The 16,194-nt window shown below is 40.5% G+C and overlaps 1 protein-coding gene across 5 annotated transcripts in view; it reads right to left on the bottom strand.

Annotated features, from left to right (window-relative positions):
* Positions 1 to 440: 440 nt before the first annotated feature.
* Positions 441 to 16,194, bottom strand: part of LOC136711846 (thioredoxin domain-containing protein 6) — a 29,034-nt gene continuing 13,280 nt past the window's right edge. The window contains exons 1-8 of one of the 5 annotated variants that reach the window (XR_010804781.1): positions 6,727 to 6,761; positions 5,972 to 6,015; positions 5,583 to 5,640; positions 5,320 to 5,434; positions 4,803 to 4,906; positions 4,193 to 4,264; positions 3,779 to 3,864; positions 441 to 1,537 (exon numbers count right to left, since the gene is read on the bottom strand). Coding sequence is in view for 3 of the 5 variants with exons in the window: in XM_066688396.1 (XP_066544493.1) it covers positions 3,787 to 3,864; positions 4,193 to 4,264; positions 4,803 to 4,906; positions 5,583 to 5,640; positions 5,972 to 6,015 (356 nt within the window). In the remaining 2 variants the exon portion in view is untranslated. Of the gene's footprint in view, positions 1,568 to 3,778; positions 3,865 to 4,192; positions 4,265 to 4,802; positions 4,907 to 5,319; positions 5,435 to 5,582; positions 5,641 to 5,971; positions 6,016 to 6,270; positions 6,663 to 6,726; positions 6,762 to 16,194 lie in introns of those variants that run through there. The other 4 variants (XR_010804782.1, XM_066688396.1, XM_066688397.1 and 1 more) reach the window with 4 other exon arrangements.

Genomic DNA, 16,194 nt, shown 5'->3' with positions numbered 1-16,194 from the left:
CACCACCAGCCTGCACAGTGGTAACAAGGCATGATGGATCCATGTTCTCATTCTGTTTACGCCAAATTCTGACTCTACCATCTGAATGTCTCAACAGAAATCGAGACTCATCAGACCAGGCAACATTTTTCCAGTCTTCAACTGTCCAATTTTGGTGAGCTTGTGCAAATTGTAGCCTCTTTTTCCTATTTGTAGTGGAGATGAGTGGTACCCGGTGGGGTCTTCTGCTGTTGTAGCCCATCCGCCTCAAGGTTGTACGTGTTGTGGCTTCACAAATGCTTTGCTGCATACCTCGGTTGTAACGAGTGGTTATTTCAGTCAAAGTTGCTCTTCTATCAGCTTGAATCAGTCGGCCCATTCTCCTCTGACCTCTAGCATCAACAAGGCATTTTCGCCCACAGGACTGCCGCATACTGGATGTTTTTCCCTTTTCACACCATTCTTTGTAAACCCTAGAAATGGTTGTGCGTGAAAATCCCAGTAACTGAGCAGATTGTGAAATACTCAGACCGGCCCGTCTGGCACCAACAACCATGCCACGCTCAAAATTGCTTAAATCACCTTTCTTTCCCATTCAGACATTCAGTTTGGAGTTCAGGAGATTGTCTTGACCAGGACCACACCGCTAAATGCATTGAAGCAACTGCCATGTGATTGGTTGGTTAGATAATTGCATTAATGAGAAACTGAACAGGTGTTCCTAATAATCCTTTAGGTGAGTGTATATCAGCCAGCCAAATTAAATATATCCGTACATGCATACAGTGTTATTGTTTTAATTGTATTAAGTGCAGTATAATGGTGTTATACGAGCTCTAGGCTTTCCTTCTCCCTCTTTTGCTCTTTCACACCTGAAGGCTGTTGGAGGCGGGTCCTCGGAGGCTGTAAAGCATGATTGGTTGAAAGCGGACTCTTCCTTGCAATTTGATTGGATAGATTCTTTGACTACCCCAGGTAGTTTTGTGAGTAGCAGACCCTGAAGGCCCAGGCAGCTGGACGGTTACTGTGGAGCCTGCGAGTCTGGCGTCAGGGCTTCGACTCCTGATGTGCACATGCTCTTTCTGATATATATATATTTTAAAAATATGTAATTTACCGTAATCTCACTGTATGTGTCTCGGTATATAGTGCGTCTCGGCATCCAGGGTGTCTCGGCATATAGTGCGTCTCGGAATATAGGGCGGCTCGGTGTACAGGGTGTCTCGGCATATTGTGCGTCTCGGAATATAGGGCGTCTCGGCATACAGGGCATCTCAGAATATAGTGCATCTCGGAATATAGTGCATCTCGGCATATAGGGGCGTCTCGGCATGTAGTGCATCTCGGCATATAGGGGGTCTCGGAATATAGTGCCCCAGAACACACCCATTAGAAAGGGGCCCTCTCACGTTCAACTCAAAATCCCCTGCAGCCCTGCCTTTTGAAAAGGTGTCCCCTGTTCTTCTTATGCCTCCTGAGGTGGTGTCTGAGAGAGGCTGCATTATCTCAGCGTTGTTGCCCTGTGCGCATCCTTCAGGTCAAGACGCGTCTTCTTCTCCTGTAACAAGAATACCGATGGGAACATCAACTAGCAGAGGATTATTTCCCCTTTGTCAAGCTGTTGTGTGTGTAGTATAGTAACATATGAGCACAGCTCCAACATCAATTCCCCCAAACCCTTGATATGTGTCTCTTGTTTTCTGATTTCAATTTGGTATGTCCAGACCCCACTGCAACTCTAACACAGAAGCCTCCTGTATTATTTCCTAGTCCCAAGTTTTGTAACCCTGATCCTGGGCAGCCACAATCCTGTAGTTTTTACAGGCAGGTAACAGCAACAAACAGGTATAAAAATGACAGTTGGAGACTCTGGTTTCTGGGACCAGGGCTGTATACTACAAAGCCTCACCCTCTATGATGATGACCTACAGAGTGTCTGTGGATAAACTGACCTCAGACCCACAGAGTTCTTCTGCTAAACTATATGCCTGCTCAGTATGACATTTTTATTGAACCTAGGCAATTTTCCTCCCTTAAAATGCAGAAATATGGAATCCCAGTTTGCTTTTCAGCACAGCAGTCCAGGTACAATCTGTGCCTAACTTGGCCCATGGAAGAATTAGTTTAAATCATTTGCCGTGCATTCCCATTTGACTCCTTCCTTGTTGCATTTCCTGTGATATGCACGCCATTGTCTTCCCATTCATTGTTCATGCAGAAGCAGTAATTTAATTTGCCATGCTAATGAAAACTGCTGGAGAAAAGAACATTGCTTCTTAAAAAGTAATTTCAGAGCTTAATGTTTGACAATAACACAGGGCAGTAAATCAATGTTGCACATGCTCTTCATAGTGATCTAACACAGTGGGCCTCTTCGGAGTCGGGCTGTCAAACAGAGGGAAATTGTGGTTCACGATTCAGTGTAGCACAGAGTTCAGTGTCTAACCTGAATGGAGTGCAGTGCTGAAGCAGTTAACTAGTATTTTCATGTCTTACAGGCTCTCATACTACACAAAAAACAGCCCGAAAATATACATTAAGTCAGCACTGCTATTTTAAGGCTCATACAGCGGGATATTTTAAGTGCATTACTGTAAGTTGTGTTGTACCTTAGGGCAATACCATGGAACACACAGAAAGTCAGAGTTTTTGCTGACATTTTAAACCACTGTCAAAAAGCACACTTTCTTACTTAATTGAAGCATAAAGTCTTTGTGTTGGTACATTAATAAGACTTTTATGAGCCTGTACAGTGGGTAAACATGAAATGAAAATCACAGCAACTCACAGTGTGCAGCCAGGTCTTATCGTGTGAAGTTGCCATTGCACGTGTAGTTGGAGGATTTCTATTGGGTTAGAAAAAGGGCTGCAGAGCTACTGACTGACTTTCTCACTATTCAGCGACGCCATTTGTATCTGCATTTCCATTCCCTACTGCTACAGCAGGTACTGTGGGAACCTATTTCAATAAATTAATTTCTGTATTTAAGAACTGCTTCATATTTTCAGGCTTAATTAAACCTATTGTCAGATCCTACTTGGGACCTTTGCTCATTGTTTATTGTAAGGGGAGGGGCTTTGCTGGTTACCTCTGGAGCCCGGTACTGGTAGAAATCTCGTGCTTCGGCCTCACTCAGTGTCAGGAGACAGGGTTTAAAATGATCCATAATCATCCCTGTTTCTTCCTTGTAAAGACTATTATAATTGTAGGGCCTTTATAATACTATCAGTAGATTAGCAAGAGGTAGATAATGACATTTTGTCCATTGGCTTAAATACTGAGTTGTTCCATCTTTAGAATTTCTGTTACATCATATTTATCCAGAAGTAGAACACCCCTTTTGATAGCCTATATATGGGCATTGATCTCCTAATCTAGCCAGATTTATTTAATCAGAAAACATCACATAGATGTATGCTCTGCTCTGCCTGGCCTCCTTTAAGACAAACTGTACACTCTTACAGGTCTTTTTTGGGGGCTGATACCCCACCCCATTTTCAAATACAAGCCCCTATTTCTGTTTCTGGAACTCAAACACCAATTTCTTTGGTCTTACTGACATTCAATGAGAGAGAATGGTCCTAACACCACTTAAGTGAACAGTCCAGTGGTTCTAGTCGCCCCCCCTCATGTGTCCTGACACCAGGGTATCATCCACATACTTGATGACAGAGCACTGGTTATTAATATTAATGGTGACAGAACAAAGCCTTGAGAACCCCATCTCGGACTGCTGGGCTCTGTTCAGAAGAAAATCCTGAATCCACAGTATGATATAAGAATATACTTGCATAATACCTAATTTATTAAGCAAGCTGCTCCACAATCGTCCTCTGAAGAAGAGGAGAATTGACCCCCCTCACGACAGCTACCAGCTGACCTCCCTGAAACCACAAACACACAAACCATCAATAAACTGTTGTGCCTATACAGGATGGGAGCCTGGGGTGTGACACTGAAGGACATTGTCAGAGTGCAATGCAAGGGATGGTGGTGTTTAAATACATGTGTACAATATCATTTTCCAGTTGTCTTTTTACTCTTAAACTTTCTTCATCAACATCTACATCGTTCCCCTTGATTTGAAGTGTTCTGGGTCACATATCAGCAGGGGAGGAAGAATCTAAAATTGTAACGGTGAAGAAACACCAAAAACTTTCATATTCACAGATAGGACAGAAGTGAATTGTACCCCCATCACAGTGCACTTACTGCATAAAACAGAAAGACAGGCTGACACTTTCCACAGTATTGCTTCAGGGCAACAATGCCATCTGCCTCTGCCTGTGGAAAAAGAAATGCAGCTAAGCAAAGTTGTTTTTAGCTGTTGAACATGTCTTATCTTTCAGGAAAGTAGTTGACGAGCGATTGTGGAATGAAAGCCAGGAGACACAGAGATCCTCCATCAGGGTTGTGAACCACGACTAGAGAAGGTGATTTCACATTTTCAAGATACGTTCATTTGTACGAATGAGTAAAAACATTAAAAAGCACAACATTGACATGACAGGCTTACTCTAGGGGCTAGAAACGAACAAAACAAACTTGACGTTGGTGCAACTGCTACAAATACTGTAATGCCATTTCACTGTAGGTCATGCACAGGTCACAGAGTGTATTTACATAGTATTCATGCTGTCCTTACTAACATGAAAGCTATGTGATTCATAGCAATTTTCAACAAGCAATGTCTAGGGCCTCTTCCCGGAGAAAACAAAAAGAAAAACAAACACACACAAAAAAACATCACACAAGCAAACCCAGACTTCAGTGTGACTATTTGCTTTTTAAGCACTTCACTTTGCTGCTTTCAAGAGGTTACCGTGGCGTAATGTAAGCGGTCGTCTTCCAGTTCGTTCTTGATTTTGCGGAAGATGGTGGTGATGGTTTGGCAGGGCCCACACCACTGCTGATAGACGTCTACAACTGCAGGGACAGAAATGAGGGGCTCAGACTTCAACCTGGTAGCTTTAGGCATACACACTAATATAGCCAGTACCGATGCTTCACAGTGCACATTTTCACTTGTCAAATACAATAATTGTTTCTAAATGAACACTTATGGTAGACAAAATGCGTATTTCAATTTACCTCTACTATTCAATGCCCCCCCACCATTTCTTTGGCTCTGACTATATTATTTATTTCTTAGCAGACAGCTGCATTTTAGATCGTAATAACTTCATTTTCAGTACAGATATGAACTGATTTTAAAAGCAAACATTTTACCCTGCTATAATATAATGCTTTCAACAGATGAAATACAGTATCATTAGTTAGCCTACATATTTTAACACATAGTCTGTTTAAAAACTATTTAATGAATTTGTTCTGCTTACATGCAATTCCACCAATTCCAGAACATTAACTTTAGCAATGCTTTTTTTAGTCTTCCACTGGAACAAATGCTTTTAAGGATTGCATGCTTGAGATTCCATGGCATAACAAAGCATACTGCAATAAAAAAAATGCAAGAGTAAAATCATGACATTGAACCTGAGAACAGTGTCAACCAACCTGGCCCCTTCCAGCACATTAGCACTCAGTTTCACTGTATTTCTGTCACTCAGTCATTGGTTTATATAGGAAGAACAGTTTTTACCATTTAACCCTTTCATGGCCAGCATCTCATCCCATTCTTCCTGGTTGGTAATGGCCGTCTACAAGAAAATGTTCAAATAACTTAGAATATTGAAAATAGTAACAGAGTACAGTAGAAAGTACACATCTCCTCTCCTGGCAATACACCTCTTCAGTAATAATTAATTAACACATAAGAAAACAGTGTGTAAATAATATATTCAGTTCAGGCATGAAACAATGTATCTTTATTAATAACATTATTAATCAAACAAAAAGGACCTACATTATAAGTTGCCTAATTCTCAAGGTAAATTACATATTATATTTAGTCCTGTTAACAACAAGAATAATATTAAACAGGTACTACAGAGTTAATATAAAAGCTGCTACTTCATGCTCATTACATACCTGAAAGATAATCTGTTTCTTTTTGCCAGCCATCGAAATATATCCTGTTTAAAAGATTCAATTGAAATTTCAATCTGTTAAGCATCTGAAACTTTGGTGCATCAATTGATGAAATGTATATTACAGGCATTCTGTCTAATATCCAGCAAAATAACATCGAGCCGGTACCTGTAACTGCAATGCTGAGTAATTATAGCATATCATTTGTCAGGGAATGAATTTATTAGGTTGTGCACAATTACGATAGGATGTTACTGATAATACGCAATGCAAAACTCATATTTTAAAAATGACTTGACCTTAACGATGATCGGATCCCCCCTTGAGAAATAAAATATCACTTTTACTACCACAAATGGGTTGGAGCAGAGTAACAAGTTGTTTCTGTTGGAAACAATTTGAGCGTTTCTCATTGCTAAGCATTTTGGACCATGTGATCGATAACTCCTCTCAAAAGTGCCTTTATGATCAATTATGCGGTTGCCGTACAAATGCATATAGAAATATGTGTGCTGTCCTACAATATCTTCCTGTTTGCAGCCTACAATTAGCAGAATGATACTTAAAACTTCACCCTGCCATCAAATAAAACTAAAACAATGGAATGTCTTAAGCACTTCCAATTGTATATATATATATATAAGAAAGTACATATGTAACCTCATTTTGTTTAAGCCCTAACTTGTAAGTATAATAGACTAGTACAATAAAAATGAGTCAGAAAGGTGGGTAAAACAATGGTCGCGTTGCCGTACCTTAAAACTTTCTGGCTGGATGCGTCTGATCGAAGACAGCCTGGTTAGTTACCTTTCTCCTTGGCAACGGCACGTGATGACGTCACAAACAGACGAATATATATATATATATAGTGAGGGGAAAAAGTATTTGATCCCCTGCTGATTTTGTACGTTTGCCCACTGACAAAGAAATGATCAGTCTATAATTTTAATGGTAGGTGTATTTTAACAGTGAGAGACAGAATAACAACAAAAAAATCCAGAAAAACGCATTTCAAAAAAAATTGATTTGCATGTTATTGAGGGAAATAAGTATTTGATCCCCTATCAATCAGCAAGATTTCTGGCTCCCAGGTGTCTTTTATACAGGTAACGAGCTGAGATTAGGAGCACTCTCTTAAAGGGAGTGCTCCTAATCTCAGCTCGTTACCTGTATAAAAGACACCTGTCCACAGAAGCAATCAATCAATCAGATTCCAAACTCTCCACCATGGCCAAGACCAAAGAGCTGTCCAAGGATGTCAGGGACAAGATTGTAGACCTACACAAGGGTGGAATGGGCTACAAGACCATCGCCAAGCAGCTTGGTGAGAAGGTGACAACAGTTGGTGCGATAATTCTCAAATGGAAGAAACACAAAATAACTGTCAGTCTCCCTCGGTCTGGGGCTCCATGCAAGATCTCACCTCATGGAGTTTCAATGATCATGAGAATGGTGAGGAATCAGCCCAGAACTACACGGGAGGATCTTGTTAATGATCTCAAGGCAGCTGGGACCATAGTCCCAAGAAAACAATTGGTAACACACTATGCCGTGAAGGACTGAAATCCTGCAACGCCCCCGCAAGGTCCCCCTGCTCAAGAAATGATGAACTGCCCCACTCAACAATAATGTTGGTTCTGCGGTTCAGCGCCTCCCGGCTGTGCTCTCTTCAGTTGTGTGTTGTGCAAGTTGCTAGGCAATGAATCTATGTATTTTGACAGTTACGCTTTGTTGTAGTATACACTAAACAGCACAACACAACAATTCCCGAGTTATATAGTGCATTATAAAACACTATACAAGTCAGTCATTTAACAATAACAAATAGTATTTGCCAACATCCACAAATAAACACAACTTTACTATATCACATACAGTGGGGGAAAAAAGTATTTGATCCCCTGCTAATTTTGTATGTTTGCCCACTGACAAAGAAATGATCAGTCTATAATTTTAATGGTAGGTGTATTTTAGCAGTGAGAGACAGAATAACAACAAAAAAATCCAGAAAAAAGCATTTCAAAAAAGTTATCAATTGATTTGCATGTTAATGAGGGAAATTAGTATTTGACCCCTTCGACTTAGTACTTGGTGGCAAAACCCTTGTTGGCAATCACAGAGGTCAGACATTTCTTGTAGTTGGCCACCAGGTTTGCACACATCTCAGGAGGGATTTTGTCCCACTCCTCTTTGCAGATCCTCTCCAAGTCATTATGGTTTCAAGGCTGACGTTTGGCAACTCGAACCTTCAGCTCCCTCCACAGATTTTCTATGGGATTAAGGTCTGGAGACTGGCTAGGCCACTCCAGGACCTTAATGTGCTGCTTCTTGAGCCACTCCTTTGTTGCCTTGGCTGTGTGTTTTGGGTCATTGTCATGCTGGAATACCCATCCACGACCCATTTTCAATGCCCTGGCTGAGGGAAGGAGGTTCTCACCCAAGATTTGACGGTACGTGGCCCCGTCCATCGTCCCTTTGATGCGGTGCAGTTGTCCTGTCCCCTTAGCAGAAAAACACCCCCAAAGCATAATGTTTCCACCTCCATGTTTGATGGTGGGGATGGTGTTCTTGGGGTCATTCCTCCTCCTCCAAACACGGCGAGTTGAGTTGATGCCAAAGAGCTCAATTTTGGTCTCATCTGACCACAACACTTACACCCAGTTCTCCTCTGAATCATTCAGATGTTGGCAAACTTCAGATGGGCCTGTACATGTGCTTTCTTGAGCAGGGGGACCTTGCGGGCGCTGCAGGATTTCAGTCCTTCACGGCGTAGTGTGTTACCAATTGTTTTCTTGGTGACTATGGTCCCAGCTGCCTTGAGATCGTTAACAAGATCCTCCCGTGTAGTTCTGGGCTGATTCCTCACCGTTCTCATGATCATTGAAACTCCACGAGGTGAGATCTTGCATGGAGCCCCAGACCGAGGGAGACTGACAGTTATTTTGTGTTTCTTCCATTTGCGAATAATCGCATCAACTGTTGTCATCTTCTCACCAAACTGCTTGGCGATGGTCTTGTAGCCCATTCCAGCCTTGTGTAGGTCTACAATCTTGTCCCTGACATCCTTGGACAGCTCTTTGGTCATGGCCATGGTGGAGAGTTTGAAATCTGATTGATTGATTACTTCTGTGGACACGTGTCTTTTATACAGGTTATGAGCTGAGATTAGGAGCACTCCCTTTAAGAGAGTGCTCCTAATCTCAGCTCGTTACCTGTATAAAAGACACCTGGGAGCCAGAAATCTTGCTGATTGATAGGGGATCAAATACTTATTTCCCTCATTAACATGCAAATCAATTTATAACTTTTTTGAAATGCGTTTTTCTGGATTTTTTTGTTGTTATTCTGTCTCTCACTGTTAAAATACACCTACCATTAAAATTATAGACTGATCATTTCTTTGTCAGTGGGCAAACATACAAAATCAGCAGGGGATCAAATACTTTTTTCCCTCACTGTACAGTGCTATTTGCAGAATGTGTCTCTTGATTCACCAAATAATTCTGCCACTGTATGTATATTTAATAGTAATCACCATAAATTAAAAAATATACATTTATAGGGCGAATAGACATTTAATTAATAAAACAGCAATTACTAAAAACAATGTTTGTATTCACTCTACTGGCAAAGGAGTGTATAGGCTTACATGGATCATGATGCTTATCATGATGCTTATCACAATATCAGTCTGCAAGGTGGAATTCTTCTGTTCAGTTAAAACTCACCCAAATAATAATCACTATTTCACTATTATTTTGATCCATAGCATCCTTCCTATCAATCCACAATATACACCGATCAGCTATAACATTATGACCACCTGCCTAATATTGTGTAGGTCCCCCTTTTGCAGCCAAAACAGCCCTGACCAGTCGAGGCATGGACTCCATTAGACCTCTGAAGGTGTGCTGCGGTATCGGGCACCAAGATATTAGCAACAGATCCTTTAAGTCCTGTAAGTTGAGAGGTGGGGCCTCCATGGATCGGACTTGTTTGTCCAGCACATCCCACAGATGCTCGGTTGGATTGAGATCTGGGGAATTTGGAGGCCAAGTCAACCCCTTGAACTCGTGATTCATCAGACCAGGCCACCTTCTTCCATTGCTGCGTGGTCCAGTTCTGATGCTCACGTGCCCATTGTAGGCGCTTTCGGCAGTGGACAGGGGTCAGCATGGGCACCCTGACTGGTCTGCGGCTAAGCAGCCCCATACGCAACAAACTGTGATGCACTGTGTGTTCTGACACCTTTCTATCAGAACCAGCATTAACTTTTTCAGCAATTTGAGCTACAGTAGCTCGTCTGTTGGAACGGACCACATGGGCCAGCCTTCGCTGCCCACATGCATCAATGAGCCTTTGCCGCCCATGACCCTGTCGCCGGTTCACTGCTTTTCCTTCCTTGGATCACTTTTGATAGGTACTGACCACTGCAGACCGGGAACACCCCACAAGAGCTGCAGTTTTGGAGATGCTCTGACCCAGTCGTCTAGCCATCACAATTTGGCCCTTGTCAAAGTCGCTCAGATCCTTATGCTTGCCCAATTTTCCTGCTTCTAACACATCAACTTTGAGGACAAAATGTGCACTTGCTGAATAATATATCCCACCCACTGACCGGTGGATAACGAGATTATCAGTGTTATTCACTTCACCTGTCAGTGGTCATAATGTTATGACTAATCAGTGTATATGTGGGAATTAAATATGAGAGCTGATGGATTTTTGTGTTTTCTTCCCCCCGCACTATAGTTTTTCAAATGTTTAAACAAGTGAACTTACTATAATCAAGGTTTGTTTTTCTTCATACATTGTACTGGTTTAAACTGGCTGCATTAAAATAAATAAATAAATAAATAAATAAATAAATAAATAAAACACCTGTTGAATTAATCTTATACTTTCAAAATAAAATTAAAACAGGATAAATGCTCACACTTTAAAATACAGTATATGTGCAATCCACCTTTAGCTTTAAGTATCATGACTGAACAACCTTTCATACTGAATATCATTTTAAATTCGTACTTAAATGCACACCTTCCCAAGATGACATAAAAAGACTATTAAATAAACCTGGTCAGCAGCCTGTTACTGTTACATTTCCTGGGACAGAAACATTAATCGTTAATACAGCCTTTTATTAGTTACATTAGTAAAAATTTGCAGTATTATATCAAGCTAATATGAATTAATGTCCTGTGAGAGATTCAACAGTTTGAGAAATCAGTGAAGATGAGAAACAATGTATTTGTTTTCTCTTGTGCTGGTTTGTATCAGTTTGTATCATCACTTATGTCTCTGTTTCATCATTTGTTTACTTCAGCACATAACGAGAGGCCAGAGAATTGGAACTATGCTTCCAGGAATTCATTGCTGTATTAAATTAAGAAATGTGATTTACATGAGATCTTACTCAAACTTGAAAGACTGCTACAATTGTAAGCTAGCAAACAAAACCTAATCCTGTTTTCAAGATTTAAAAATGGAAAGTGAGCTATAGTTACAGTTAGGTTCATAAATATTTGGACAGTGACACAATTGTCATAATTTTGGCTCTGTACGCCACCACAATGGATTTAAAAGGAAACAAGATGTGCTTTAAGTGTAGACTTTCATCTTTAATTTGAGGGTAGTTACATCCAAATTGGGTTAACGATGTAGGAATTACACCAATTTTAGGCGCTTAAATGTATTTGGACAATCTAACATAATCATGAATTAAATTATGAGTTTCAATACTGGCTTGCAAATCCTTTGCAATCAATGAAGAGTCTGGAACCCATAGACATCACCAGATGCTGGGTTTCTTCCCTGGTGATGCTCTGCCAGGCCTGTCCTGCAGCTGTCTTTAGTTCCTGCTTGTTCTTGGGGTGTTTTGCCTTCAGTTTTGCCTTGGCTGCTCAGCTGTAATTGAACTAAGGAGGGAATAACACACACCTGGCCATGGAACAGCTGAGTTCCATGGCCAGGTGTGTGTTATTCCCTCCTTAGTTCAATTACAGGTAAGCAGATGAAAGGTCTATATTTGATTTCAAGTGTGGCATTTGCATTTGGAATCTGTTGCTTTTAACCCTCTATATGAAGTCCAAAGAGCTGCCATTGCGAGTGAAGCAAGCCATCATTCGGCTGAGAAATCAAAACAAACCAATCAGAGAGAGAGCAATAACATTAGGCGTGGCCAAATGAACTATTTGGTACATTTTTTAAAAGAAAGAACACACTAGTGAGTAGATCACAGAATAATTCCCTCCCTGGTGAAGAAAAAACCCTTCACAACAGTTGGCCAGATCAAGGACACCCTCCAGGAGGTAGGCATATCTGTGTCAAAGTCAACAATCAAGAGAAGACTTCACCAGAGTAAATACAGAGGGTTTACCACAAGATGTAAAAAGGAAACAGGAAGAGCAGATTAGTTTGCCAAAAACATCTAAAGAACCCTGTACAGTTTTGGAACAAAGTCCTATGGACAGATGAGACAAAGATCAACTTGTACCAGAATGATGTGAAGAGAAGAGTATGGAGAAGGGAAAGAACTGCTCATGATCCGAAGCATACCACCTCATCTGTGAAGCATGTTATGGCATGGGCATGTATGGCTGCCAAGGGAACTGGTTCCCTTGTATTTATTGATGATGTGACTGCTCACAAAAGCAGCAGGATGAATTCTGAAGTGTTTAGGGCTATATTATCTGCTCAGATTCAGTCAAATGCTTCAAAACTCGTTGGATGGCGCTTCACAGTGCAGATGGACAATAACCCGAAGCATACTGCGAAAGCAACCAAGACTTTTTTAAGGTGAAGAAGTGGAATGTTCTGCAATGGCCAAGTCAGTCACCAGACCTGAATCCAACTGAGCATGCAATTCACTTGCTGAAGGCAAAACTGAAGGCAAAACACCCCAAGAACAAGCAGGAACTAAAGACAGCTGCAGTACAGGCCTGGCAGAGCATCACCAGGGAAGAAACCCAGAATCTGGTGATGTCTATGGGTTCCAGACTTCAGGCAGCCATTGACTGCAAAGGATTTGCAACCAAGTATTGAAGCTCACAATTTAATTCATGATTATGTTAGATTGTCCAAATATTTTTGATCCCCTAAAATGTGTAATTCCTACACCATTCACCCTGTTTGGATGTCACTACCCTCAAATTAAAAATAAAAGTCTACACTTAAAGCACATCTTTTCACAGATGACCCAACACTTCCTGTGTGCAACAACAGCAGAGGATACATGTTTCAGCTGGCCTTCAAGTAGGACCTCTTCTATAGCTGATTAAAATAAGATGATGTACTGCAGCTGTATATATATATATATATATATATATATATATATATATATATATATATATATATATATATGTCTAATGGTTTGAATACTAGCCCTATTACATTATTCTTGGATCCTGGTTGCAATACCTGAATTTGCTTACCTTCATTTGGTGCTCTCACTAGGCACGTAGTTCAACATTATGGAAGAACTAAGTCTGGATGTTTGACATAAATGAATGAAATTAGAATGAAACACATTGAAAATCAGTGGCACAAAAATCTGTCTACAAAATAACAGAATTTCCAGTGCACACTCAGGAATATTATCTTAAATATATGAATGTTTCAAGACAAATCTATTTTAAGTGTATTGAGTTTTTTTAAACACAGATCTTGCTGATCATTGATACAGATCTGTAACAGAGCTCACACTTGTCAGCTTGGAATCCAGTCTGGTGCTGCTATAAAACAACGATGGAAACTAAACTTCTTTAAAAGAAGGAAAACGGCTGGTCTGACAGCTTCCCATTATCAGTCATAAAACACAATCTGACTGGAACATATCGAACAAGTGGCAAACAATGTCACGTTTCTCATTTTTCATTAAAGCAGGAAAAGGAATAAAGAATTACAGCCCTTTCTGTTAATGAGGCTCCTAGTTTTGATGCTTGTAGTCTACATTATGAGCAGCAGGGGGCAGGGATGCATTGCGATTGTGTATCAATAAAAATAACTCCCAGATGTGAAATCCTCTCTGAGACTAATGGGCCTGGCTCTGTGATGAACAGCTGTGACTGCGTATGTTATTATAATATGTTATTTCACTCACTGTCTGGTGTTTCTGTGACTCCAATTAGAGTCAAAACAGCTACCCCTGTCTGAGCAGATGCATGACTGATACTACCCAAGCCAAATGACCTTAAAAAACTGACTGGAGACTTGAATGTCCATCTGAATTTGGACCAGAACAATTTCCTTCTCCCTCTGTTCTTTAGATAAACACATGAATTAAACGTTGAATCACATTGTTCTGAAATTAATTGATCTTGATAGTATAATGATAACTGAATTTCTCATTACATGGATCTGTTCAAGCAAAGCAAGATGAAATTACTGTCAACCACTCTTCCCTGTATTGGTTCTAATTTTTACTAATGAGTGAAAGTCTATTGGTAGCTTGGTCTTTGATTTAATTATGTTTAACTGTAATGAAAGACTGTCTGACAGAAATGTGATTGTAATACAATTTTACTTTCTAAAATACAAAAACAATGTTTTCTTATGTAGTGCCGTGAAAAAGTATTTGCCCCCTTCCAAATTTTCTACACTTTTGCATATTTATCAAACTGAACTGTTTCAGATCTCCATACAAAATGTAATATAAAATTAAGAGAACCCAAGTAAACACAAAATTCAGTTTTTAAATGATCCATCCATTTTCAAAACTGCTTATCCCAGCAGGCATACACCCAGGACAGGATGCCTGTCCATTGCTGGGCAAAACACACAGCAATAGAGAGAGACCAATCAACCTAACTTGCATGTCTTTGGATGGTAAAAGGAAACTGGAGTGCCCAGAAAAAACCCACACAGACACAGAGAGAACATGCAAACTCTACATAGACAGGCCCCCCCCAAGCCAGGGCTCAAACTCAGTACCCTGGCACTATGAGACAGCAGCACTAACCACCATACCACTGTGTCACCCTCTATTTTTAAATGATAATTTTATTTATTTAAGAAAAGTGTTATCCAACGCCAACTGTCTCTGTGTGAAAAAGTAATTGCCCCCAATCAACCCATTAACCAAATTTAAATGATCACTGGATTCAATTAGAGCAGACACACCCAGGCTTGATTACTGCCAGCCCTGGTGAATCTAAACATTACTTATATAGAACCTTACCATCAACGTAAAGTAGACTACAAGGTCTCAACCAGCAGCACACTATGCCACGAATAACAGAAATTCAGGAATAGATGAGAAACAAAGTTGTTGAGATATATCAGTGTGGAAAGGGTTACAAAGCCATTTCCAAGGCTATGGGACTCCAGTGAACAACAGTGAGGGCCATTATCTCCAAATGGTGAAAACTTGGAACAGTGTTGAATCTTCCCACGAGTGGCCGGCCTACCAAAATTCCTCCAAGGGTGCAACGATGACTCATCCAGGAAGTCGCAAAAACACCCAGGACAACATCTAAGGAACTGCAGGACTCTCTAGCCTCAGCTAAGGTCAGCGTTCATGATTTGACAATAAGAGAGAGACTGGGCAAAAATGGAATTAATGGAAGAATTGCAAGAAGCAAACCACTGCTGACTGAGAGAAACATTAGTGCTTGTTTCACATTTGCAAATCAGCACATTGATGACCCCCAAGCCTTTAGGGATAATGTTCTGGGGACAGACGAGTCAAAAGTGAATCTTTTTGGAAGACAAGGGTCCCATTATGTCTGGCGTAAAACACACAGTATTTCACAATAAGAACATCATACCAAGAGTCAAACATGGTGGTGGTAGTGTGATGGTGTGGGGATGCTTTGATGCCATGAATTCTGCTCTCTACCAGAAAATTCTGCAAGAGAACGTCCAGTCATCAGTCTGTGCTATGAAGCTGAAGCGTAATTGGATTATGCAGCAGGACAATGATCCAAAACACAGGAGAAAGTCCACCTAAGAATGTCTCAAAAGAATCAAAATTAGGGTTTTGTAGTGGCCTAGTCAAAGTCCTGACTTGTACCCCATCGAGATGCTGTGGCAGGACCTTAAACGAGCAGCTCATGCTCGAAAACCCTCCAATGTCACTGAATTACAGCAATTCTGCAAAGACTAGGCCAAAATTCAGTTCAAGGGGGCAATTATTTTTTCACACAGGGCCAGTTGGTGTTGGATAACATTTTTTCCTTAAATACATACAATTATGATTTAAAAACTTAATTTTGTGTTTACTT

This window comes from Amia ocellicauda, chromosome 16 (assembly GCF_036373705.1).
Source record: "Amia ocellicauda isolate fAmiCal2 chromosome 16, fAmiCal2.hap1, whole genome shotgun sequence".
Classification (NCBI taxonomy): Eukaryota; Metazoa; Chordata; class Actinopteri; order Amiiformes; family Amiidae; genus Amia; species Amia ocellicauda.
The sequence above is the reverse complement of the archived record's forward strand: the minus strand, read 5'-3'. Positions and strand labels throughout refer to the sequence as shown.